Genomic DNA, 20,768 nt, shown 5'->3' with positions numbered 1-20,768 from the left:
TTTTAATTTTTAACTTTTCTTACAAAAATTTAGATGTTTACCCATAGTCTTATTTTGGTTTTGTTTTTAATTGTTTTCATTAGTGTTTTTCTTGTTTTTAAGTCACAAACAGCAGGCACTGAACAGCAGTCCCCCACTGCTGCTGCCAAAGGTCAGTCCCAGAGGCGCTACTCAGGGGCCAGAGCCGAGCAGGGAAGGCGCTCCAGGCATCCGGGGGTGGGCGGGACCCTCCAAAGCCTCTCTGTGGGTCGCCCCCAACTCAGGGCCCAGGGAAGCCCCTCCACCCTTGGGTTCAGACTCCCTTCACTGAGCCCCCTCCCTGCCTGGCTGCGGGGCCCCAGGGCCCCACCCCCACCCAGCTCCTCAGGGGCCCCGCCAGCCCCAAAGCAAAGCCGGGTGCCCTGCCCTGGGCCCTGCCGGGCTCTCACTGGCACACAGCACCATATCAGTAAACTAACTCGCCCGGGAGTTAGAAGGGGGGAGAGAGGGCGGGAGGGCAGGCGTGTCCAGAACCCACAGCTCCAGGGAAAGAGGAGCTGCCTACCCCCGCCGCCAGGGGCTCCCAGCTCCACGGCGGGGTCAGCGCAGGCCGCCTGGAGGTCCTTTCCCGAGGTCCCTTCTTCCGAGATCAGACCCTAAGAGCAAACGGCTGGGCCCAGGCCCTGAGGAGGAAGAGGGGAAGGCTGAGCAAGCCCGGTAGCAGGGCGATGGATGCGTGGGTGAAGGCAGCTGCCTCGGGTGGTCCTCGGGGGACCCTGTGCTAGGGGCATTGGAAGGTGTGGACGACCCCTGCTCTCACCCCGTGACCTCCAGGCCCTGATGGCACAGGGCCTGAGCCAGGCTGCAGGCCAGGGGGCCCCTCCCTCAGCCCCCAGCCTGGCCTTCCCTCCGCTGGGCCTTCAGGCCCGCTGAGCTCGAGGTGGCCCTGCGGGGAGCGTGCGGAGAGCGGAGCAGGCAGGCAGGCAGGCAGACGGGATGGAGAGAAGGCCCCGCCCAGAGGACGAACACCAGATGAGAACAAGAACGTACCAGGCATGCAAGCTAGACCCAGGAGTCAACAGGCTGAGGCTTAGCATCCCCCACGGCGTCCACCAGCCTGACCGCGGGTCTGCTGGGCCCGGGAGGAGGAGCCTTCCTGCCGGGGTCGGGCTGCAGGGTGGTGGGCAGGAGGGCGTTAGAGGCAGAACAGAGCAGGTTAGTCCGAGCTGGCGAGTGGGGGCTGGGCTGGTCAGCAGGGCAGGGCGAGAGCCGGGGTGCATGCGAGAGAGGCCTGAGGGCCGGGGGAGCTGAACCAGCGGGGCTCGGAGAGGCAGGGTTGGCACAGAGCAGGTGGCAGGGGCTGCCCTGGAGGCGAGACCATGCAGAGGAGGGTGCAGATGCGCCTTCTGTCCCGGACCCCCTCCCTCCCAGTGGGTGCGAGTTTTTAACCACCTGCACCCACAGGCTGGCTCTGACGTGAGGTTCCCGAGGCAGAAGGGCCACACCCCAAACGGGTCTCCTAGCCCAACTGCCCTGCAGGTGAGCCCCACCCCAGGCCCCAGACCAAACCTTGCCTGGGCCCCTCTCCAGGTGACCCGTGGACACCACCTCCCTGGACACCTGCCCACAGCCACTCACTTTCAACGACTCCTTCTCAGAGGCCTCCCCTGCAGGGTCACTGCCTCGAGCCCTGCACTCCCTCCGGTCAACGGTGGAGTATCCATCTGTGGGGTGGAGGCAGGAGAGGACTCTGAGGCAGGCACCAGGCATGGATCTCCCTCTCAGCCCAGGGTGCATCTGGAGAGGGCCCCCACCTAGCCCGCTCTGAGCCAGGCCTTCTCACGGCCCCTCCCATGTGGTGGGCCTTGCAGCCTCTCCCCTGTTCCCCACCAGCGGCTCAGAACCCTCCAGCTGCCCCCTCAGCTGCCAGACAGGACACCCTAGCTGGGCAGTGACCCCTCCCTGGCTGCCCCACCCCTCACCCCTGAGCACCCCTAAACCAAATCTTTTTTTCAACCACACCTCCTCGGAAGGTCCTCCCCACACAGAGAATAGGCAGCCTGCACCTGCACCTGCACCTGCACCTGCACCTGCCCTCACCTGGGCCAAGTGCCTCCATGGGGATCACGTCTCGGCTGCCTGACTTCTCGCCGTCTGCAAAGTACGAGCGGGTGGCTGGCTGGTTGCAAGCGGTGGCAGGGGACCAGGGCTGGCCTCAGCCCGGTGCCAAGGTGAACACCACGGGTGGAGAGGATTGGGGAGGGGAAGGGAGGGGGCCATCTTCCTGGAGGAAGGTCGACCTCCCTCCACCCCTCAGCAGGGTGGAGGGACACTCCTGAACCTCAGGATGGACCCCTGCCTCATACTCACCCAGGCTCTTGTCCACCAGCGGCAGCGTGCTATCGTCCAAGCCTCCAGGACTCGGTGGTGCCTTGGGGCCCTTGGCATTAGCAGAACCCGACTAGGGGGAGGAGGGCACATAACAGACGGGGTGGGTCGGGGTGCTCCCGCGGGGTACCCAGCCTGGGCGAAGTGAGAGAGAAAGGCCGGGTGGGCCAAACCTGGAAGCGCGCCTTGGTCCAGCCGTCCCTCTGCAGGGCACCACGCAGCTCCTTGTAACTCCACACCGTCTGCAGCACGTGGGATGCGGCCTTTGCCTCGCGCACCGATTGGCTGCGGTCCGGGCTGGGGTCAGTGTCTGGCCAAGACTGCCCTGCTCTGCCCCCACCTAGGCCCCACCCCACCCACCTGGGGGCACCTCCTGCCCCACCTAAGCCCCGCCCACCCACCTGGAGGTGCCAAGTGCCACCAGCGCAGGCACACCGCGGGCCTGCAGCAGCGAGCGCGCGTTGTCCAGGCTGTCAGACACAATCTCGTGGATGGTGTTGAGCACGGCCACCACTGTGTCCTCCTCGAGACAGGCCCCGGGTCGCATGGGTGCCTGCGCGCTGCGCACGTTTCGCACGAGCTCGGCCATCGCGTAGCTCCCTGCGGGCAGGGGCTGTGAGGATGCTCCGGCGCCGGCAGGAGGGGGGCCTCAAGGAGCAGGTGGCCCGGGCCCCAGACCCCCGTCCCCGCCCTCACCAATGAGGTCCTTGTTGCGCCGGTCCAGCGAGAGGTTGCGCAGGGCGATGGCGACGGCGCGCACCACCTTGTCGGTCTCCGACTGCAGCAGCTCCACCAGCACCGGCAGCCCGCGCTCCTTGCGCACCGTGGCGCGGATGTACGTGGCCCACTGCGGCAGGGGTGTGAGGTGTGCTCAGTGCTGGCCGCCCCGCACACACCAGACAGTCGCCCACCTGAGCCCTGACCGCCCCTCCGGCTGGACCGTTCTTCTCGCCTGCTTGACAAAGCCCTCCCCCAGCAGCTCCCCCAGCATCTCCACCAGGAATACTCCTGGGATTCCCTAGACCTCCTCCCTGCCAGGCTTGGCCTCTCACCACCCAGTTGCCGGCACTGAGGTTCTGCAGGGCACCGGCCGCGGCCTCCAGAGTGTTGAAGTTCCGACTCTCCGTCAGGAGGGACAGGTAAAGACGCACTACCTCGGGCTGGTACAGCAGCTCGAAGCCTGCGCACAGAGCACCCGCAGCCCACAGTCACCCAGGTCGCCCCGTCACCCCCCACCCCCTCCTCAGCCCTCCCAGGGAAGGGCGAGCTGTGGCCCAGGATGGCTGTGGCGTCATCAGGAATGTTTAGCAGCAACATGTTCACCCCTTAGTCACCGAACAGTAAAAAGCCTTCCCACTTCACAAGGCAATCAACCCAGGTTCTGAGGTGGCAGTGGGTTTAGGCGAGGTCATTCTTCCTTGACCCCACTGCCAAAGAAATGGGACCTGCCTGACGCTGGAGCTTCCGGGAGGCCTAGGGTGGGGAGGGAGGCAGTAACCACGGCTGCTCCCCTAGCAACAGGACTCAGACTCCCTAGCAACAGACCCCCACCTGTATATAAGGCCCACCCTCCCTGTCAGAGCCACTCAACTACTCCTCATCCCTCATCAATTGAGGCTCCAGCCTGGCAGCAGAGCCACCCCACAGTGCTCCAGAGAGGAGGGCGGAGCGGCCTTCCAAGTCTGCCCCACATTTAAGCTTCTGTGTCCCTGGACATTTCCTCCCCTCCCCCACAAGCCCCACATGTCATCACCCCTTCTCCAGTTCTCATGTCCCATGCTCCCTCCACTCCAGCTTCCTGTTCCCCAAATGCTCCAAGCACTCGCCCCTGCAGGGCATTTGCATGGGCTGGTCCCTCTACCTGTGATGCTCCCCCCCCAGACCTCCCACGGCTGCGCCGCTGCACCCTGCTCTTGGGCATCTGGGCTTGCAGGGCGGACCTCTCTCGCCCAGGCTGGATTCCCAGTGCACAGAGAAGTGCCACACAGAGTGGGGCTCCGATGGACACAGGGGGCGAGAAGCTTCAACCGCTCCCCCACACGATCTGGGTGATCTTGCCCAGCCTCCCAACTGGATCTGACTGCACCTCGGGGCTCCAAAACCCCTAGGAGTGAACCCGGGCTCCTCGGCTGGCACAGGAGGCCCTGCCCAGCTAGCCCTCGCTCCAATCCCTGCCAGCCTCTCATGTGCTGTGTGACCTGGCAAGTGCCTGGCTCCTCCCTGCCTCCGTGCCCACACCCTGCCTGAAATGACCTGTGGCACAGACCCTGATTCTGAGCCCTGAGCAGGTGCCCAGGGACTGCACAGTCCTCCGGGGAACCCCACACCTGTGGGCCTCAGTTTCCCCATGGGATCCCCAAGCCCCTTCAGCCTGTTTGGTGGTACAAAGCTTAACTCCTGGACAGGCCTGGGCCTGGATTCCACCTCCCACTGCTCACCTTTGGCAGCCTCAGTCCGCTTGGGTAGGTCCAGAGTGTCAAAGTTCCGGTCCATCTCACCATCCCTCTTCCCTGGAACAGAAGGGCAGTGGGAGGTGAGGTGGACCCCGCAGGGTGCAGGTTTGTGTCAGGAGGGGCAGGGACAGCACCCCCACATCCAAGACTGGGCACCAAGAGGCCTGGGAACAGAGCACCGTTCTGAGTCCAGGCAGGCAGCTCTGCCCAAAGGGCAGTGGTGGCAGTTAGGCCTAGGGAAGTCCGAGCCCTGCCTGAGCTGCCAGGACTCATCCTCCATCGGGTGCTGGGAGCTGCATTGCAGATCCTCCCAATGGGATCCTTGGGCCCACCATGTGTGTGAACTGAGGGGCCCAGGAGCCCAGGCAGGGGCAGGGAGGTGCAGACAGGGAAGCCGAGGGCTGGCAGGGACAGGACTTGCCTGGCTGCACAGTGAGGCAAGGCTGGAGCCAAGAGTCCCACTCATGGGGAAACTTGCCCCTGTCTGGGGCCAGGACCCAGCCCTGGGCTCTGCTGGCCAGGAGACCCCCCCACCCGCAGGCCCCTGCAGCAGCCCCACCTAACACCCGTCAGCCTCGGCCTGCACACCTCCGTGAGAGCCAGCTCACCACCTCCCGGCCGTCCTCCCGCTCAGATGAGGAACATTCCCATTCTTGGAAGGCAGAGCTGAGTTCAGACGATCAGGGGCCTGCCCTACCCAGCCTCCTGGGGCATTTGCATGGTCCCTCCATCTGAGCTACACCTGGCCCATCCCATCGGAGGGGCAAACGCTGCTCCCCAGTGCCCCTGGGAATGGACATGCCCAGGCCCTATCCACCCTCGGCTCTGAGGTTACAGAGGGACAGCCCCTCGGCCTCCCAACCAGCCCCAGGCTGACATTCCTGCAGTTGTCATGTCCACACAGTTGCCATGGAGATGGCTGCCTGGAGAAGGGACAGGGATGGGGCCTTCCCAAGGATGAAAAGTCCTGCAGTTGTCATGGAGATGGCTGCCTGAGCAATGGGGGGGGAGGGGTCCCTGGTGCCCACTGCACCCGCCAGGCCTGCACGGCAGGACAAACAGGGACTTACCTTCATGGAACCACTCTTCTGGGCGGCCGGAGGAAGCACAGGAGAGAGGAGAGGAGCCTGAGCGGGAAGCACCCCCATTCCCTCCCAGGAAGTGTAGGGCAGGGGGACGGGGACTCTCACCCCGATTACTTTTGGGGGCTGAGTGCCCACAAGTGGGACGGGGATCAGAAAAGGCCAACGCAGTGAGGCAGGTGAAGGCAGTGTACAGACCCCTGGCAGCTGCACCCGAGGTAGGGACGGCGTGAGGCAGGTGGGGTGCTGCCCCCTGGGCTCCTCAGGATCCTCGGGTGCCCTGCCAATGCCAGGAGGCGGCGCTGTCCTCGGCACTTCCAAACTTGGGCCCCCAGGCCCTTCCTGGAGCTGAGGGCCTGGGTCCAGGCACCAGGGGGGACCACTGCACAGGTGGTCCTGGGCACCCTCCTTGGCTCCCTGAACGTGTCCCCTGTGGGTGCGGAGGACCTTCGGCTTGGCAGGGCTGGGGGTCCTAACGCAGTACCCCAGTCCCACCCACACACCTTTGGCCTTCTTGCCACCAAAGCAGCCGGCATCCTCCCTCCTCCGGCGCTGGGCGCCCATGGCACTGCCCGGGAGCCTGGGCTCGGCCTCCTGGTACCTGTCGGCCCCCGGCACCTCCTTGTGCACGTGGTAGGAGAGGTTCCGCACGATGCACACGCAGTTCTCCACCGACTGCAGGAAGAGGGGGCTAGGGTACCGCTGGGGGGCACGGGACACTGACCGCCCCCTCCCCAGGGAAGATGCCACAGCTCGTGAGCGCAGAAGGGACCGGGTGCAGGATAGGGAGGCCTGGGTTAGGGGCCCACTCGGGCGAAACCCAGGGAGGGCCTGAGGAAGGAGGGGAGAGCACCTACCACACGCGGGACCTGGTCCAGGGCTTCAAGGCACACCTGCTGTCCCGCACCACACACCCGTCCCCTGTGCCGCCTGGACAGTCCAGGGCTCCTGCTCCATTCCCCGACCCTTCATGGGAGGCTGCGAGACTGACCCTGCCTGGGGCCTGCCAGGGCCTCCCCGCCTACCTTGTTGTCCGTGTCCTTCCTGCCCACGGCCGACTGCAGGGCGTGCAGGAGTGCGTCCACCAGCCCCTCACACTCACGGAGTCGCCGCCGGGCCTCTGCACCATCTGAGCTCACATTCCTGTGTGGCCAAGAGCAAGCCCTGTGACCCCAGCTCCAGCTCCGGGGTCTCATCTTATCTGCAGAACATGCTCTGTGCCACGCTGTAAGGGCTGCTAGCAGATGACAAGAGGTTAGCAGTGAAGGTGAAGCAGCAATAGCCTGACTGCTGGGACCCCAAGAGGGGGCCCTGGCCTGGCATCTGTGTGGGGTGGGGGGCTCCCCTGACTCCCAGCTGAACTGCAAAGGGACAGAAGTGGATCCAGAGGCCTGCATCTGTGCAGCTCAAGGCTCCACCTTGTGCTGAGGTAAGGACCCCAGAGGGTCATGGGGGGATATCCTGATGGACAGGCAGGACCGAGGGAACGCAGGACTGCCTGTGGGGTCTCTGCAGGGCCTCCAAGGGTGGTGGGGGGAGGGCAGGGGTCACAAGGAGGTGGGATGAGGCCTCTGAGGCAGACTGGAGAGGAGGGTCCTAGCTCCCCCTCCCTGGGCGTCACAGGGATGGGTCGAAGCTGGGCAGGGATGGAGCAGGGGTACATGGGAGGGTGGCAGACATCCAGAGGCTGCCTGTGGGGGTGAGTACAGCCCCATCAGGCACATTCTCGGGACTTGGGCAGGAACTGTGACCTGGCTCTGACGCCGAGGCCTGGGTGGCTAGCTGTCTTCCACGTTATCTAGGACACAGGGACGTGGCTATTCTTAGGACAGCTGTCCCCAGGTGTGCATGCAGGCTCTGGTGCCTGGTTCCTGCCTCCTTGGTTGGGAACAGCCCTGGGAGGCTTCGAGGGGCACCTGAGCCTGGCCCCACCCACACCTCAAGCAGCCTGATGTGTTCTTGAAGACAGTCGTCCACTCAGCATCCCGTGGCTTGGAGTCCTCGTTGGGCTCTGGCTCCCAGCCCGAGTGCGGCACAATGACCTCGTGGGTCAGCGTCTGCAGGCCGTGGTCAATGATGACCATCTTCAGGGGTTCGTAGGACGACAGGTTCCAGAGTGTGCCTGCAGGGCGCCATCAACCCGCCAGTGCTGACCACAGGCACTGTCCCCACAGGACCAGCTCAGGACCCACCCCACCCTCTTTGGGCCCCAGCTCACACCAGAAGACAGGAGTGACAAAAGCCACAAGAGGCCCTGGGTGCTGCTCTGGTGTGGGTGAGATGCACACGCCACACCGAAAGGGGGCTCCCCGGGGGGGAAGGAGCCCCCTAGAGGCCAGGACACATAGGAGGGGCTGGCAGGGAGCCTGGAGCTGGCATGTGCCTTCTTTTCCCCACCCCTTCCCAGCCACCCAGGCAGGTAGGACTATGCTCCTGGGGCCACGCCGAGAGGGGGTCATCACATGACCCTGACCAGCCATGGTCCCCACCACTGCCCTGCTGGGGGGGACCAGAGAGGCAGGACCCAGAGTAGTCACGGTGGGGACATGGGAGCTGGCGGGGAGGGGGCCAGCGCCAGCCCTACCTGTGGCGGCCGAGTCCAGAGGTAGAGACCTGACACAGTGCCTGAGCCTGACTCCCGACTGAACCGCGACGCAGGCGGCCGGGCGCCTCACCTGTGACGAGCTCACGGACCTCGCTGTCCCGGGCGGCCCGAAGGAGGCGCACCAGGGCAGGCACACCGCCACAGTCCCGGATGGCGGCCTTGTTGTCAGCATCCCGGCCATACGAGAGGTTCCGCAGCGCCCCACAGGCCCGGCGCCGCACCTCCGCCCGCGGGTGGTCCAGTAGGGCCACAAGCAGCGGCAGCCCCCGCAGCTGCCGCACGCGGCGCTTGACACCCTCGTTCTCGAAGCACAGGTGCTGCAGGTAGGCGGCTGCGTTGGCCTTCACGGGGTCCACGGGGTGCCGCAGCATGGCCAGCACCTCGGGCAGCTCGGGGTCCCGCCAGCGCGGCTCCTTGCGGGCACTGTCCACCGAGGGCGAGCGCCGCACTGCCCGGTCCAGGCTGCCCAGGCTGCCATGTTCCGGCTGGGCCAGAGGCGCCGCCGTGGCCGGGAAGGGGGGCCGCTCCTCCATCAGCTCACCGCCATCGTCCGCCACGTCCTCGTAGGCCCTGTGCAGGCGAGCACGGTGCGTGACCGTCCTCTCGCGGCTGCTGGCTGGCCCTGTCCCCAAGCGGCCCCATCACACATTCTCCGGGGGACCATGAACCCATGGGTTAGGGCTGGGCCTAGAGCATCGTCGGTGCTGAGGGTCATACCCGACCCAGCAAGAACTAACTCACAGCCAGTGATAGAGCCAAACCGCAGCCAGTGTCATCAGAATTTGTATCCCTGCCAGATGGGAGCTCACTCACTCCCATCACCAGGCAGTTTCCCTGACTCCCAGCTAAACGTATTTCTATGAAACATCTGTCTGTGACTGGGGTCCCACCTCCCCATGAGGCCATGTCTGGCTAGTGCACCCCTTGCACACAGCCAGCCTGGTAGGACCATCTGAGGGGCCTCAGGCCACCAGTTCTCCAGGGCACAAGATATCAAACCCACTTCCTAGGTGAGGGATTGGGACTGGGGGTGGGCGAGTGTCTTGCCTGTGGTCACATAGCATAATCCAGACCCAGGCAGTGGTCATGTTCCCACCTGACAGACAGAGAAGCTGAGGGCAGGGGAGACAGAACCAAAGGCTGCAGCGGGAAGGGAAGGACCGAGGGCCTGGGTTCTGGGTGCTCCTGTGCATGGGGGAGGGGCTGGGGCCCAAGCTCAGAAAAATGCCCTGGGCCCCTTGGGCTTGTGTCTTCCGGGCCATCTGGCTGGAGCAGGGGCAGCAGGCATGGGCGCGTCACCAGCTTCTCTTGCTCCAGACCCGCAGAGAGGGTGCCCAGTGCAACCCCACAGCCCAGAGCCCGCCCTTGCCGCTGTCCCCGAGAAGAGCCAAGGCCAATTCAAACTAACGTGTGCGTTACTAACACAGCCCCGCAGCAAGACTACCCTTGTGGTACTCTGCAAGGAGTGGAAGGCAGGCTTCCCGGAGGCAGTGAGAGCGCATGGGGGCTCACCTGGTGCGCAGGCCCCGCCCACAGTCTGGCCTCCTCCGCGCGGCTGTGCCACAGTCAGGCTCCAGCTCCGGGCCCCCCTCGTCCTCAGCAGCCAGGCTGCGAGTGTCGTCCTCCAAGCCATACGGCTCTGCCTGGAACCGCTCGGGCTGGGAGCGGCCGGCTGGCGGCCCAGGCTCAGGGCCTGTGGGGAAGGCCTCCCGGCGGCTGGGCAGCGTGAAGCAGCCATCACCGGGGCCTGGGCCCAGGAGGCCTCCACGCGGGGGCCGCACACCCAGTCCGCGGGACAGGCTGCCATAGCTGGGGATGTCGCGGGGCTCATCAGGAAAGCCGCCCCCGCTGCCAAGGCAGGTGCGGGAGAGCGTGGCCGCCGGGCCACCCCCGCGCAGCAGGAAGTGTCGGTCCAGCGGGCCGTCGGTGAAGGGGCCCAGTGGGTGGCCGCCATCCAGCAGAGGGAGGCCATCGGGGCCCACGGGCACCTGGCGCACTGTTCGAGTGGTCACTGTCTTAACTGTCTTGGTGACCTGGTGGGTGAGGGGGCAGCCTGTGGGCTGGCAGCCTGAGAGGCCAGGGTGGCCTCAGCCCTCCACCTGAATAATGGGTGGCCCGCAGGAGGCCGGGGCGAGGTGTACCTTGGTCTCAGTGCGACGAGTGGTGCCATCTTCTGACGTGATGATGGACACATGGGAGGTGGGGGTGCCAGGGTCCTCCTCCACCGTCACTGTCTCCTCCAGCACCTCAGGCGCCTCCGGCATCATGGCCAGAGAGGCCTGGCTGCCCGGGCTCTGCTCCTGGGCGAGGGGGCAGGTGTTGGTGGGAGGACCCCGTGCTCTGCAGCCCTGGGGCAAGGATGCTCGTGCTGGCCTGGACGCCAGGAGGGCCTTCTTCCCCTGCCTCAGGGCCTGTCTCAGCCCTGGCTGGTGAGGACAGCAGCACATTCTTGCCTCTGAAAGCCGAGGGGCTGGTCCCCATCCCAGGGCCTCCTCGGGCTGATCTAGTGGATAAGGCCCTGGGCCCAGCGGCGCAGTCTTGGGCAGCCCTGTCTGAGCTGTAAGCCCAGCTGCCACAGCTCCTGGAGGCCCAAGCACCCGCAGGATGCTCTCCTGACGTCACTCATCATCACCCTGGCTGGGCCCTCCCTAAAGGATGGCTCTTTCCTGTGCCTCCTCCCTGCCCACCCCAGAAACCTTGAGTGCAGAGGGTGGCAATTTCAGCATTGTTCACTGACTCCCTGTGGCCACACCCAGGCTCCCGCCATCCCCAAGGCCAGCTAGACGCCCTCGCAGGACAGAAATACCCAACTCCCAGAATGCCCTGCGCACTCAGAGCACCAAAATACCCTCGCCCCTTCCGGCCCGGATACTCTTGGGGTGCTGAGTGGGCAGGGCCTGGCCCTACCTCACTGGGGCCAGTGGCTGGTGCCCCTCACTGAGGCCCTGGGTGTCATATCAGAGCCCAGAGAGGGTGGATTCAGGCCAATGGGGGCCCAGCTGATCCTTGATGGGAACCCTGGTGTCCCCTCCCCACACACCCCCGGTCCTCCCCAGCCTTGGACCTCAGCTCTCAGCCTCCCTTGCCAACATCCCCGCAGGCAAGATGGTGCTGGAGAGAGGCTCTTCTAAAGCCCACAGGCCTACTGGCCAGACTCACCAGTGGGGAAACTGAGGCTCAGAGAGGACAGGCCAGCCCACAGCACAGCTGGGCTGGACCCCTGCTATGCTGAGTGGCACGGGGACCCCAGGCCTCTGACCACCCACCATGCCAACATCCCAGGATCAGCGTCTGGCCAGGACAGGTAGGAGCTGAAACCCAAGCCGCAGTGGGTGGGCGTGGGGGAGCACATTCCCGGGCAGCCAGGGCCGGGTCAGCAGGAGGACAGGTCCTGCTCCAGGGCCCAGGCCCGTGCTTTGCGGGATGGGTCCCCGCCTGGGCCCCAGGAAAGGCCAGCAGCTCAACCTGCATCTGCCTGGCGCCAGAGCCCTGCTCTGCTTCCGTCCCTGGGACCGGGAACATGCAAGGCAAGGCTCCCAGGGCCACCTTCCCGTCCCCAGGCCCAGGAGCATGCAAGGCAAGGTGCCCAGGGCCAGCCTCATGTCCCCGGGCCCAGGAGCATGCAAGGCAAGGTGCCCAGGGCTGCCCTCGGGGCCTGCCTCCCGAGGGCCTCGGGTGTGAAGTCTCCCCAGGTTGGGGTCCTGTCCTAAAGGAATGCATGTCCCCCCAAATGAACACAGTGTTGAGGTTCTGGGCCCCTGCAGCCTCTTTAGGGGTCCAGGGAGAAGCCTGCACCAACCTGCTAGGAGCATCCCTCAGGCTCTGGTGACAGAGGACGAGGTCACAGAATGTGCCCCCTCCCCCAGAAGCAGGGCCTCGGAGGACAATATGTGATTTTATGAAAAAGAGAAACTGAGGCCTGACAGAGAGGAAAGGACTACCCAGAACTGCACAAACTGCTAACGTGGGATTTCAGGCATCCACAGGGAAGGCCTTTCAGCCACATGTCACCCCTCTGGGGCGACAGCCTTGGCTGCCACCTTCTCAGTCCTAGAATGCAAGTAGTATGCCTGTTGGGGACCTGGCCAGGAAAGAGGGACGCTGTTCCTCGGGAAAGAGAAGTAAACTGAGGCCTGGGGTGGGGACACGCTGGTGTGCAGCTGGGCAGGGTGGCCTGGCTCTTCTCTGAGGGCACTGGGGAGCTGGGGCGGTTCTGGAGCAGAGGTTCAGGGACAGCATGTCCCTGCTGGGGCCTCGGCCGCCCCATCTGCACTTGGCAACTGTGGGAGCAAAAGTGTGGCTGGCAGTGAGCTCTCTGCTCAGCCAGGGAAGGGGAGGAGCAGCAAGGAGGCCCCATGGCTACAAAGCACAGGGAGTGCAGGGAGCAGGACTGACAGGAGGGGACCAGGTTGTCCAGGACACTGCCAGGAGTATGGGCCCCTTAATAGGTATGCATACATTTGCATACATTTAATCCTCTCCGAGAAGAGCCCCTATCCCCTGGCCAGGCTTGGGCTGCTGGAGGGTGGCACAGGGGGTGCACATCTTGGACCTCAGTGCCAGGGGGGCCTGGCTGCTGCTTCTCACTCCAGCCTGCAGACACAATGCAAAATTGGGGGAAAGAGGGGATGGGGATCCAGGAGAGCCAGGGGCCCAACAAGGCCTGGCAACCCTGCAGCATCAGCCACCAACACCCAGCCCGGGCAGCCCGGCAGCGGGATCCCAAGGCCCCAAGAGCCCTGACTGGCAAATGACCTCAGGGAGCTAAAAATGGTGATGACTTCACCCCAGTGGGCAGGGAGGCGGGAGCATGAGTCAGCCGGTGATCACGGGGAGGCCCGGCCCCCGTTACACACGCCTGGGCACACACATGCAGAAAGGGACCTGGACACACATGTGCACGAGCACCCATCCCGGCTCCCAGGCCCAGGCACGTCAGTTCGCAGGCTCTCCCGACAGCACCCAGCACCGACATCCCCTCCTGCCTTCTACCTGCATGTCCAGACTTCCTCAACCACCCACCCAGCGTCTACCGTGGGAGTCTCAGAGCTGGCAGGTGGGGCATCCGAGGCCTAGGGTAGAAGGAGCCCAAGGTCGACCCCTGGCTTGGGCCTCCGAAACGTCTTTGGGGTGAAGACATGGGGTCACAGACTGACTGACCAGGACACAGTCAGCTCTCAACAGAGGCTGCTGACCAGGCTGCCTGGATCCTCATCTGGCCTCAAGGCCCTGCTCTAGGGCCCCATGTCCCATGGCCTCCTACCCAGGCAGGCCCACCTCAGGAAACCCCAGCCCTGCAGCCCCAGATTTCCCTCATACCCTAGACATGAACAACACCTGCAGCCTCCCCCACACCCCAAATCCCGCCAAGTCCTGTCAACTGCCTCACCCTCCCTCTGCCCTGGCACCATCCTTGCCTCTCTCGCTGGGATGACTGTCCAGCCTCCCATCACCTCTCCCCAGGGCCCAAATCTGTCCCATGGTCCTCCCATCCATGGTCCACTTGGTCCAGGGTCCCTGGGCCTGGCCCAGCAAGGGACTGTTGTCCACTTCTGGAGTTTCCCATGAGCTCCTGTGAACTTGTGGGAGGGGCTTAGCCCAGGACTCCAAGCAGGGGCGGGAGTGACCAGTATCCCAGAAAGGTGAACCCAACCACTGCTCTCAAGAGGGTCTCCAGAGGCCCAGAGCTGGAGGGCTGTGGTCCCGTCACACACCTGGGCTCAGCTTCCTTGTATGAAAACAGGAAGGACCCGGGGTGTCCAGGCCACAGAACAGGTGGGATAGTGCCAGTCCTGACTTTGTGACCAGATCTAAGGTGTGTGAGGCACAGAAAAATGAGATGTGGGACAAGACACAGAGGGGCCACCCCTGGGCAAAAGCCCACAGCAGCCTCTGGGGGCGCATGTGGGAATGGCGGAAGGAGGAGACAGAGGAAACAAACCAAGTCACCACTTGGGGACTTGGTGGGGAGCTGGACTGGGGTCCCAGAAGCACGGATCCACCTGCAATGCCTGCCCTTGAGAGATGAGCACCCATGGTCTGGATCACGAAGAACAGGATGTGGGGTGGTTGCCCCACCCTGTCCACAGCCCCACCAGCACACGCAAGGGATAGATTAAGGTGGGATCCCACCCCTGGCTCCCACAACCCCATCCAGGCTCTCAGAGAGCACGAGATGGCCGCTGCTGGATGAATGAACCGAGGGGTGGAGGAATACCAACCCCCGACCCAGAGTGGCCATCCTGGATGGAATCCAGGCCAAGCCAGGCAAGCATCTCCCACCAGGAAGCAAGTCCTTGGCCACTACAGACGTTCTCTCCCTTGGTGCCCACAGTGGCGAACCCAGCCCTGGCTGACCGGGAGCTCCCCCCTCCACAGCAGCAGTCCACCTGCAAGGGCGCAGGCCCAGGCTGAGTGGCCAAGAGGCCAAGGGGCAGTGGGTGCCCAGCAGACTGGGGGAGCAAGCTTGTGGGCGATGGCAGGGCGGGCCATCACCCACCCCAGCTTTCCCAAGCCCAGCCCACACCCATCAGGCACACAGTGGCCCCACATTCCCCCAGCTCCCCTGAACTGGCCTCTCCATCTCTGGGGCAGGCAGGCACCTAGCTGTCCAGGTGGGCAGGTGTGTAGGAGACTTACCTCTTGCTCCTCCACTCTGCCTCAGTTTCCCCGCCTCTTAGGGGACCCCGCCCCTCTGAGCAAGAGTGCGGGCTGCCCGCGAGCCTTCCCCCATGCTGGTGCTGGGAGGAAGCCCCCCTCCGCCTCCGCACGTGGGCAGGGCCATCCCCCAGCCTTCTCTCCACGTGCGCTGCCGCGGCAGACCCTGCTTGCATTAAAGCTCCGAAACTCCTGCGCGGCCCCCAGAGCCGGGGCCCTGTGAATTTGGGGGAGGCCTAGTCGCGCCGCCCTCTCTAGACTCGGCCTCCCACCTGCGCAGAGGGGCTGCTCGGGAAGGCCCTGCCCACCACCCCGTCCCAGGCACCTGTCCCGGGCGCTGGCCCGGGTGCGCCCGCTCCCACCCCTCCACCCGCTCCCCGCACCCCCGGCGGCGCGCTCACTCCGCCGCCCCGCCCGGCCCCGGCCCGGGGCCGCAGACAATAGCCGCCTCCGGCCGGCGGCTCCACGAACAAAAGCGGGTCCTCCCGGAGGGCCGGCGCCCCGCCCTCCGCCACCGGCCCCCAGGACAGTGCCCCCGCCCGGGACCAAGTTCCCTCCAACCTGTCTGAGTTCGGCCGGCATCGGGCGGGGCGTGGGGGGCGCGAGCCGGCGGTGGCGGCGGCTGGACTGGGTTCGGCTGCGGGGCCTCGGCCGCTCGGCTCGGGCTAGGCGGACTCGCTCCCCGCGGGGCCGACCTGGCTAGGCGCGGCCAGCGGCCAACCGGGAGGGGCGGGACGGTGAGGCGAGCAGCCAATCGGGCGGGGCCAAGCTGGGGCGGGGTGGATAGCAGCCAATCGGTTGGGGTCGCACCCGGGAGGGGCGGGGCGGCGGGCGGCCAATTGGGCGGGGCGAAGTCCCGCCCCGACCGGCGCGGAGCGGAGCTTGCCTGCAGCCTTGGGCCGGGTCGCCCTCTGCCCTCGCGGTCAGGCCAGTCAGGGCTCCCCTTCCCCACCCCCGCACTGCGGGGGTAGCATTTTCCCGCGGAGTCCTCCTTCCCAGGCCTCGGTTTACCCCCAGTAAAAGACCCCACAGCCCTACCCCTGCAGTTGAGGAAACAGTTCTGGCAGTGCAGGAGCCAGTGCGGCTAAGGCATCCTGCAAGACCACCCTCCTGGCACAAGCTGCCCATCCCGGCTGCGACTCAGTTTCCCCTAGGTGTGAAATGGCGGCCTGTAAGACAGTATTGACGGCGATGTCGCTCAGGTTTCCTAGATCTGGCTCCAGGCCCTTGCCCACCCTCCAGCACCTCCCCAGTAAGCATCCCCACAGAGCTCAACCCGAGCCTGCACTGACCCACTTTGTCTTGGGGTTCTCCCCATCAAGTCACAGAGGCCCAGGGGTCCCCCATCCTCTGAGAGGTGTCAGAGCAGATCAAAGGGAGGGGAGGGAGCACAACTCTTGGGTGACCCTGGGCGAAAGCTCGTGGGGCCCAGCTGGCCTCAGATCCTCTCCCTTCCATGTCTTTGACCTACTGGGAAGTGGTGGCTAGAGGGGGCGGTTAATCAGAGCTTCTCCTACGATGGTGCACTCCCAACCCCCAGCAGCCTGGCATGGAGGTGCAGCCACCCTGTGGGTCTGGCTTGGCCAAAGGGAAGCGTAGACACGGGGAAGGGTCTGGGCTGGGGCCCTCTCGGGTCATACCCCACAAAGGCAAGCCAACGGCTCTCACACCAAAAACAAGAGACCTATGCTCTGGGTTGAACAGAGCTGGGCCAGCCCACAAAGGTTCAGCAGGCTGGGCAAGAGAGGGGGCCTTAGCCTTGGCTTTCTGCTTCCCACCTGCTTCTCCCCAGACCCCACTCCTCTTCTAGGACACTCCATGCACATAGGCCATGCAACCAGCATGCTCAAGCACTCTGGGTGTCCACTGTATGTCCCTCTGAGTCTCAGTTTCCCTTAAGTTGTCCTTACCACTGGCCCCCCTGTAACTTCCATCCGTGGAGCTACCTGGGGCAGGAGCAGAAGACTGTACCACTGCCCTGAGGGAACTTGGCCTGGATGCTTACGTGTGAGTCATTTCTGTCTTCTCTCAAATTTCACCATCTGTTACTGCCCTAGCCTCATCCCCCTCTTGGCCCAGCCCAAAGTTGGCCAGGTCCCTAAAGGTGTCCCCCCCCCCATACACACACACATTGGGTGAGGGCCAGTCCTGCTCCAGCCAGCCTGCTCCAGGTGTCTGGAGGAGGCGACCCTTTCTGCTGGAGGATGAAGGGCAGGCAGCCAGCACTGTGGAGCAGCAACCCCAGACTTTCAACTCCCCAGCCCCAGCTACCTGCCTTGCCACCAGCCTCCAAGCTGCACAGATCCGGGCTCTGACACTGAGGACCAGGTCCAGGCAGCCGTGGCTCACAGGTGGGTCACTAGGCACCTCCAGCTGAGATGGGTCTGGGAAGCAGGTTTGGCATGGAGGCTGCCAGGCCTGGCCCGCTGGATGTGGCTGCCTCCCCATCAGCCCTGCTAGTCCAGCCACAGCCCTGGGAACACACACTCTCTGATCTCAGCCTGAGAAACCATCTCCTCCCAAGAGAGAAAACCAAGGGCAGGCCTGGAGGGCCTTGGGTGGGGAGGGGTAGTGGGTGGGGAGGGTGGTGGCCTGATCATCAGGCTGCAGCCCTCAGGAGGCCAGGGCAGCTCCAGGCTATGGGAATGTCTTCCCACAGGGGCGTTGACCCTCAGCAGCATCCTCTGGGCTGGAGGCCAGAGCCCTTTCCGGCCTGGGAGGGCTGGAAAGAGGGCCTGGAGCCTAAAGAGTGGCCTTGGGGTCATGGGCTGCCACTGTCCCTGTGTGGCCCAGTGGGCTGTTCTGCTCCCCAAATTTGGGGGTGCAGGCCTCACCCTTTGGAGTGCCTGGGGTCCAGGGGGCCACAGGGGTGGCCCTCATACCTAGACCCACCTGGCCTCAGTTCCAGCCTCCCATGAACTGGCTGTGCGGCCACCTCAGCACCAGCTGGCTTGGAAAGACAGCTACCCTGTGTGTCTGGGCCCACTGAAGATGTGTCTTCAGCTCTGACTGTGGACCATGCTGGACCATGCGTATGGATCACCCACTGGTAGATGAGGACATCAAGGCTTGGGGGCAGTCACTGGCCAGGTCTCCCAGCCTGACACAGACCACTGCTCTGAGCCCCAAACGCCCAGGCTAGGTGAGACTAGCGCACTGGGCCAGTCTCCACCAAGACCCGTAACCCCCTCCCTTCCTCTCCAGCCACAGAGGTCCAGGCTGCCCCAAGCCGCCAGCACATATGTGCCGGGCCCCTGCAGCCAGCAGTCCGTCTGGCTCCCTGGAGCTCTGCCCGTTCCCTGCCCTGCATCTCAGTCAATCACAGGAACTGCAACAATCACAGCAAACTCCAGGTGTGGCGTTCCCTCCTCCCCCACCAGCACCCCGGGAGCCAGGCGCTATTGCCCCATCTGAAGGTTCGGTACTGGGGCACAGCTCGTGTCGGGAGGACCCCACGAGGCCTCCTGACCTGACTGTACATCCCAACTTCAGAGTCCTCAGGGCCTGGCCAAGAGCAGACCGGGCTCTACACCTCCTGGGGCTGAGCAGGGGCAATGGCCAGTCACCTGCTGGGCTGCAGGCAGAGCCTCAGCCCTGCTCAAGCCTCCCCTGGGGCTGACCCACTGACTGATGCAGGCAACGAAGGCAGGGAGACTCCATGGAAGCAAAACCCTCAGTGTCACCAGGCTGACTGCTGAGCCGCCCAGAACAGACCCCGCCCAGCTGCCTGGGCCTTGAGGGCTCACACAAGTGGAAAGTGCTGTTCTGAGGGTCGGGCTGTGTCCTGCCCATTAGTCACATGATGCCCTGCATACCCAAGGGGGTTGGAATCCCACTTTCTTTCCCTCCCCAGAGGCCCCAGGTCTTGCAATAAGCCACTGCATGCTGGCTTGTGGTCCACCTAGGCCCCTTGATTTTTTCCCCACTTGGCCATTTTCACCCTTCCTGAGTCCCTGGGCTGTTACCTGCAGGACAAGTTGTTGCCAGGCCATCGACAAGGGCTGCCCACTGCCCACGCCACTGCTGCCCATGCCAGGCTGCTGGGCACGCTCCAGCTGCAGGGCAACATGGCGCCGTTCCTGCTCCAATGCCCGTGTCAGCCGCTCGAAGCGGGCCTCCTGCTCCTTCACTGAGGCCAGGATGCTGGCAGCCGAGTGCACGTTGCAGTCCTCCATGACCAAGACGCTGGCTGACTGCAGGCAAAGCAGAGCAAGTCAGGGTGGGGCCAGGGCGGGGGCCTGGAGAGGCCGTCGTGGGCCCCCTGCCCACCCCACTCACAGATCACATGACTCACTCCCAGACCACAGCATCCAGCTCTCTGGAGAGAAGCCACATTGATTAAATTCTAAATTAAAAGCCATTAATCCAAGGCTGGCCGGAAGCAGCCGGCTCCCTCACTGTGGTGTGTGGGGCTGTGACCTGGGCTCCCTGCTTCCTGCCAGGCCCAGCAGAACCTCGGACCATGGGCGGCCCAGAGCCTGCTGGGGAGGGAAGGGAAGGGGAGGGAAGGGAATTAAAGAAAGAGCTGGTGTGACCAGCTCTGAGACCTCCCAGGCAGTCTGCTGTCCAAAGCACATGCCAGTTCACCCCAACCTCATGGCACCAGCACAGGCCCATCTCACTGAGGTGGACGCTGGGGCCCAAAGAGGGTGGGGGACTTGTCTGTAGCCACACAGCTCACACGGCAGAGCCAGCGTACTAGTGGGCACAGAGTGAGAAGTTGCTCCACAGCCGCTGGGTGCCTGGCCACCTAGGCTGGTGCGGGGATGACGCGGGCCTGCAGACCAGCGGTCCCACCTCCACTCCCAGCCACGCTGGCTGGGAGCAAGGCCGGTGTCTACCCCATGCATACAGCCTGGCTGAGATTCCGTGTCCAGAAGTGGCCCATGTGCCTGACACCCGACCCTGAAGGAGGCTGAGGGCAGGGGCCTGGGCGCCTGAGGCCCAGCGTGTGGAGAGAGTCAGGCCTGCCTGGGCCCCATCCCAGCGCTGCCCCTGTGGGCCCCCGGGGAGTGGGTGGGGGCAGTGGGGGCTTGGCAGCTGCAAAGACAAGCCAGAGCCAGCGCTTTTCCTTACCACTTGCTCCCTGGCTGACCAGCATGTTTGCTTTTTGTGGGCAAAGAGCAGCAGAAGTATGTGTGCTCAGACCCAGGCGCACGGCAGCGGGTGGGGCGCAGGCCACGCGGGGTCTCCATGTGCAGCACAAAGCCTGACCCAGGCCAGCCCGCCAAGGCCATACCAACGTGGGGCCTGGGCATGGCTGGCAGCACCCCTCAAGGGTCAGCTCTGCTGCTCATGGGCCCCTGGGGAACCGGCTGCAAGGACAAAGCCCTGGAGAGGAAGGGTCAGCGCTGGGCTCGGCCACTCCAGTGCCAGCTGGGCCAGGGGCGCGGGTGCACTTCAAGGTGAAAGGACAGCACAGAGACTCCCCCAAAGCCCGCGACAGCTGGGGAAACCAAGGCCCATCGAGGGAAGAGATCAGCGTGGGTCCAGGGCTGGGCTCCACTTCCCCAGCACCTGTCACACAAATGAAACAGCAACAAATTGAATTCCTGCTGGGAGAGGTGGTGGTCAGCACGGGGGTGGTGGGCCGGCTGCGGACCC

At 64.6% G+C, this 20,768-nt stretch overlaps 1 protein-coding gene across 11 annotated transcripts; it reads right to left on the bottom strand.

The window, feature by feature from the left end:
• Positions 1-49: 49 nt before the first annotated feature.
• ARVCF (ARVCF delta catenin family member) lies at positions 50-19,357 on the bottom strand. 11 transcript variants are annotated; one of them, XM_057527308.1, is made up of 18 exons: positions 19,130-19,357; positions 10,649-10,807; positions 10,020-10,540; positions 8,578-9,077; positions 7,841-8,024; positions 6,928-7,045; positions 6,406-6,577; positions 5,891-5,908; positions 4,806-4,877; positions 3,420-3,547; positions 3,064-3,214; positions 2,769-2,967; positions 2,541-2,727; positions 2,350-2,440; positions 2,080-2,133; positions 1,618-1,703; positions 1,030-1,149; positions 50-662 (listed from the first exon to the last, which is right to left on the bottom strand). In XM_057527308.1, the coding sequence occupies exons 1-17, from the start codon at positions 19,337-19,339 to the stop codon at positions 1,042-1,044; spliced, it is 2,958 nt and encodes a 985-aa protein (XP_057383291.1). In that variant the 5' UTR covers positions 19,340-19,357; the 3' UTR covers positions 50-662; positions 1,030-1,041. The 11 variants fall into 11 exon arrangements, with proteins under 11 accessions (XP_057383291.1, XP_007196307.2, XP_057383296.1 ...); XM_007196245.2 differs by having other exon boundaries at positions 2,541-2,652; XM_057527313.1 differs by lacking the exon at positions 19,130-19,357 and adding an exon at positions 15,726-15,876.
• Positions 19,358-20,768: the final 1,411 nt, after the last annotated feature.

This window comes from Balaenoptera acutorostrata, chromosome 13 (genome assembly GCF_949987535.1).
Source record: "Balaenoptera acutorostrata chromosome 13, mBalAcu1.1, whole genome shotgun sequence".
Classification (NCBI taxonomy): Eukaryota; Metazoa; Chordata; class Mammalia; order Artiodactyla; family Balaenopteridae; genus Balaenoptera; species Balaenoptera acutorostrata.
The sequence above is the reverse complement of the archived record's forward strand: the minus strand, read 5'-3'. Positions and strand labels throughout refer to the sequence as shown.

Coding starts and splice junctions, on each gene's coding strand:
- ARVCF (XM_057527308.1), bottom strand. CDS start 19,339: ATGGAGGACTGCAACGTGCACTCGGCTGCCAGCATCCTGGCCTCAGTG. Junction 10,541..10,648: donor CTCGTCGCACTGAGACCAAG/GTACACCTCGCC, acceptor CTCACCCACCAG/GTCACCAAGACAGTTAAGAC. Junction 3,215..3,419: donor TCAGTGCCGGCAACTGGGTG/GTGAGAGGCCAA, acceptor CCCCTGCCGCAG/TGGGCCACGTACATCCGCGC.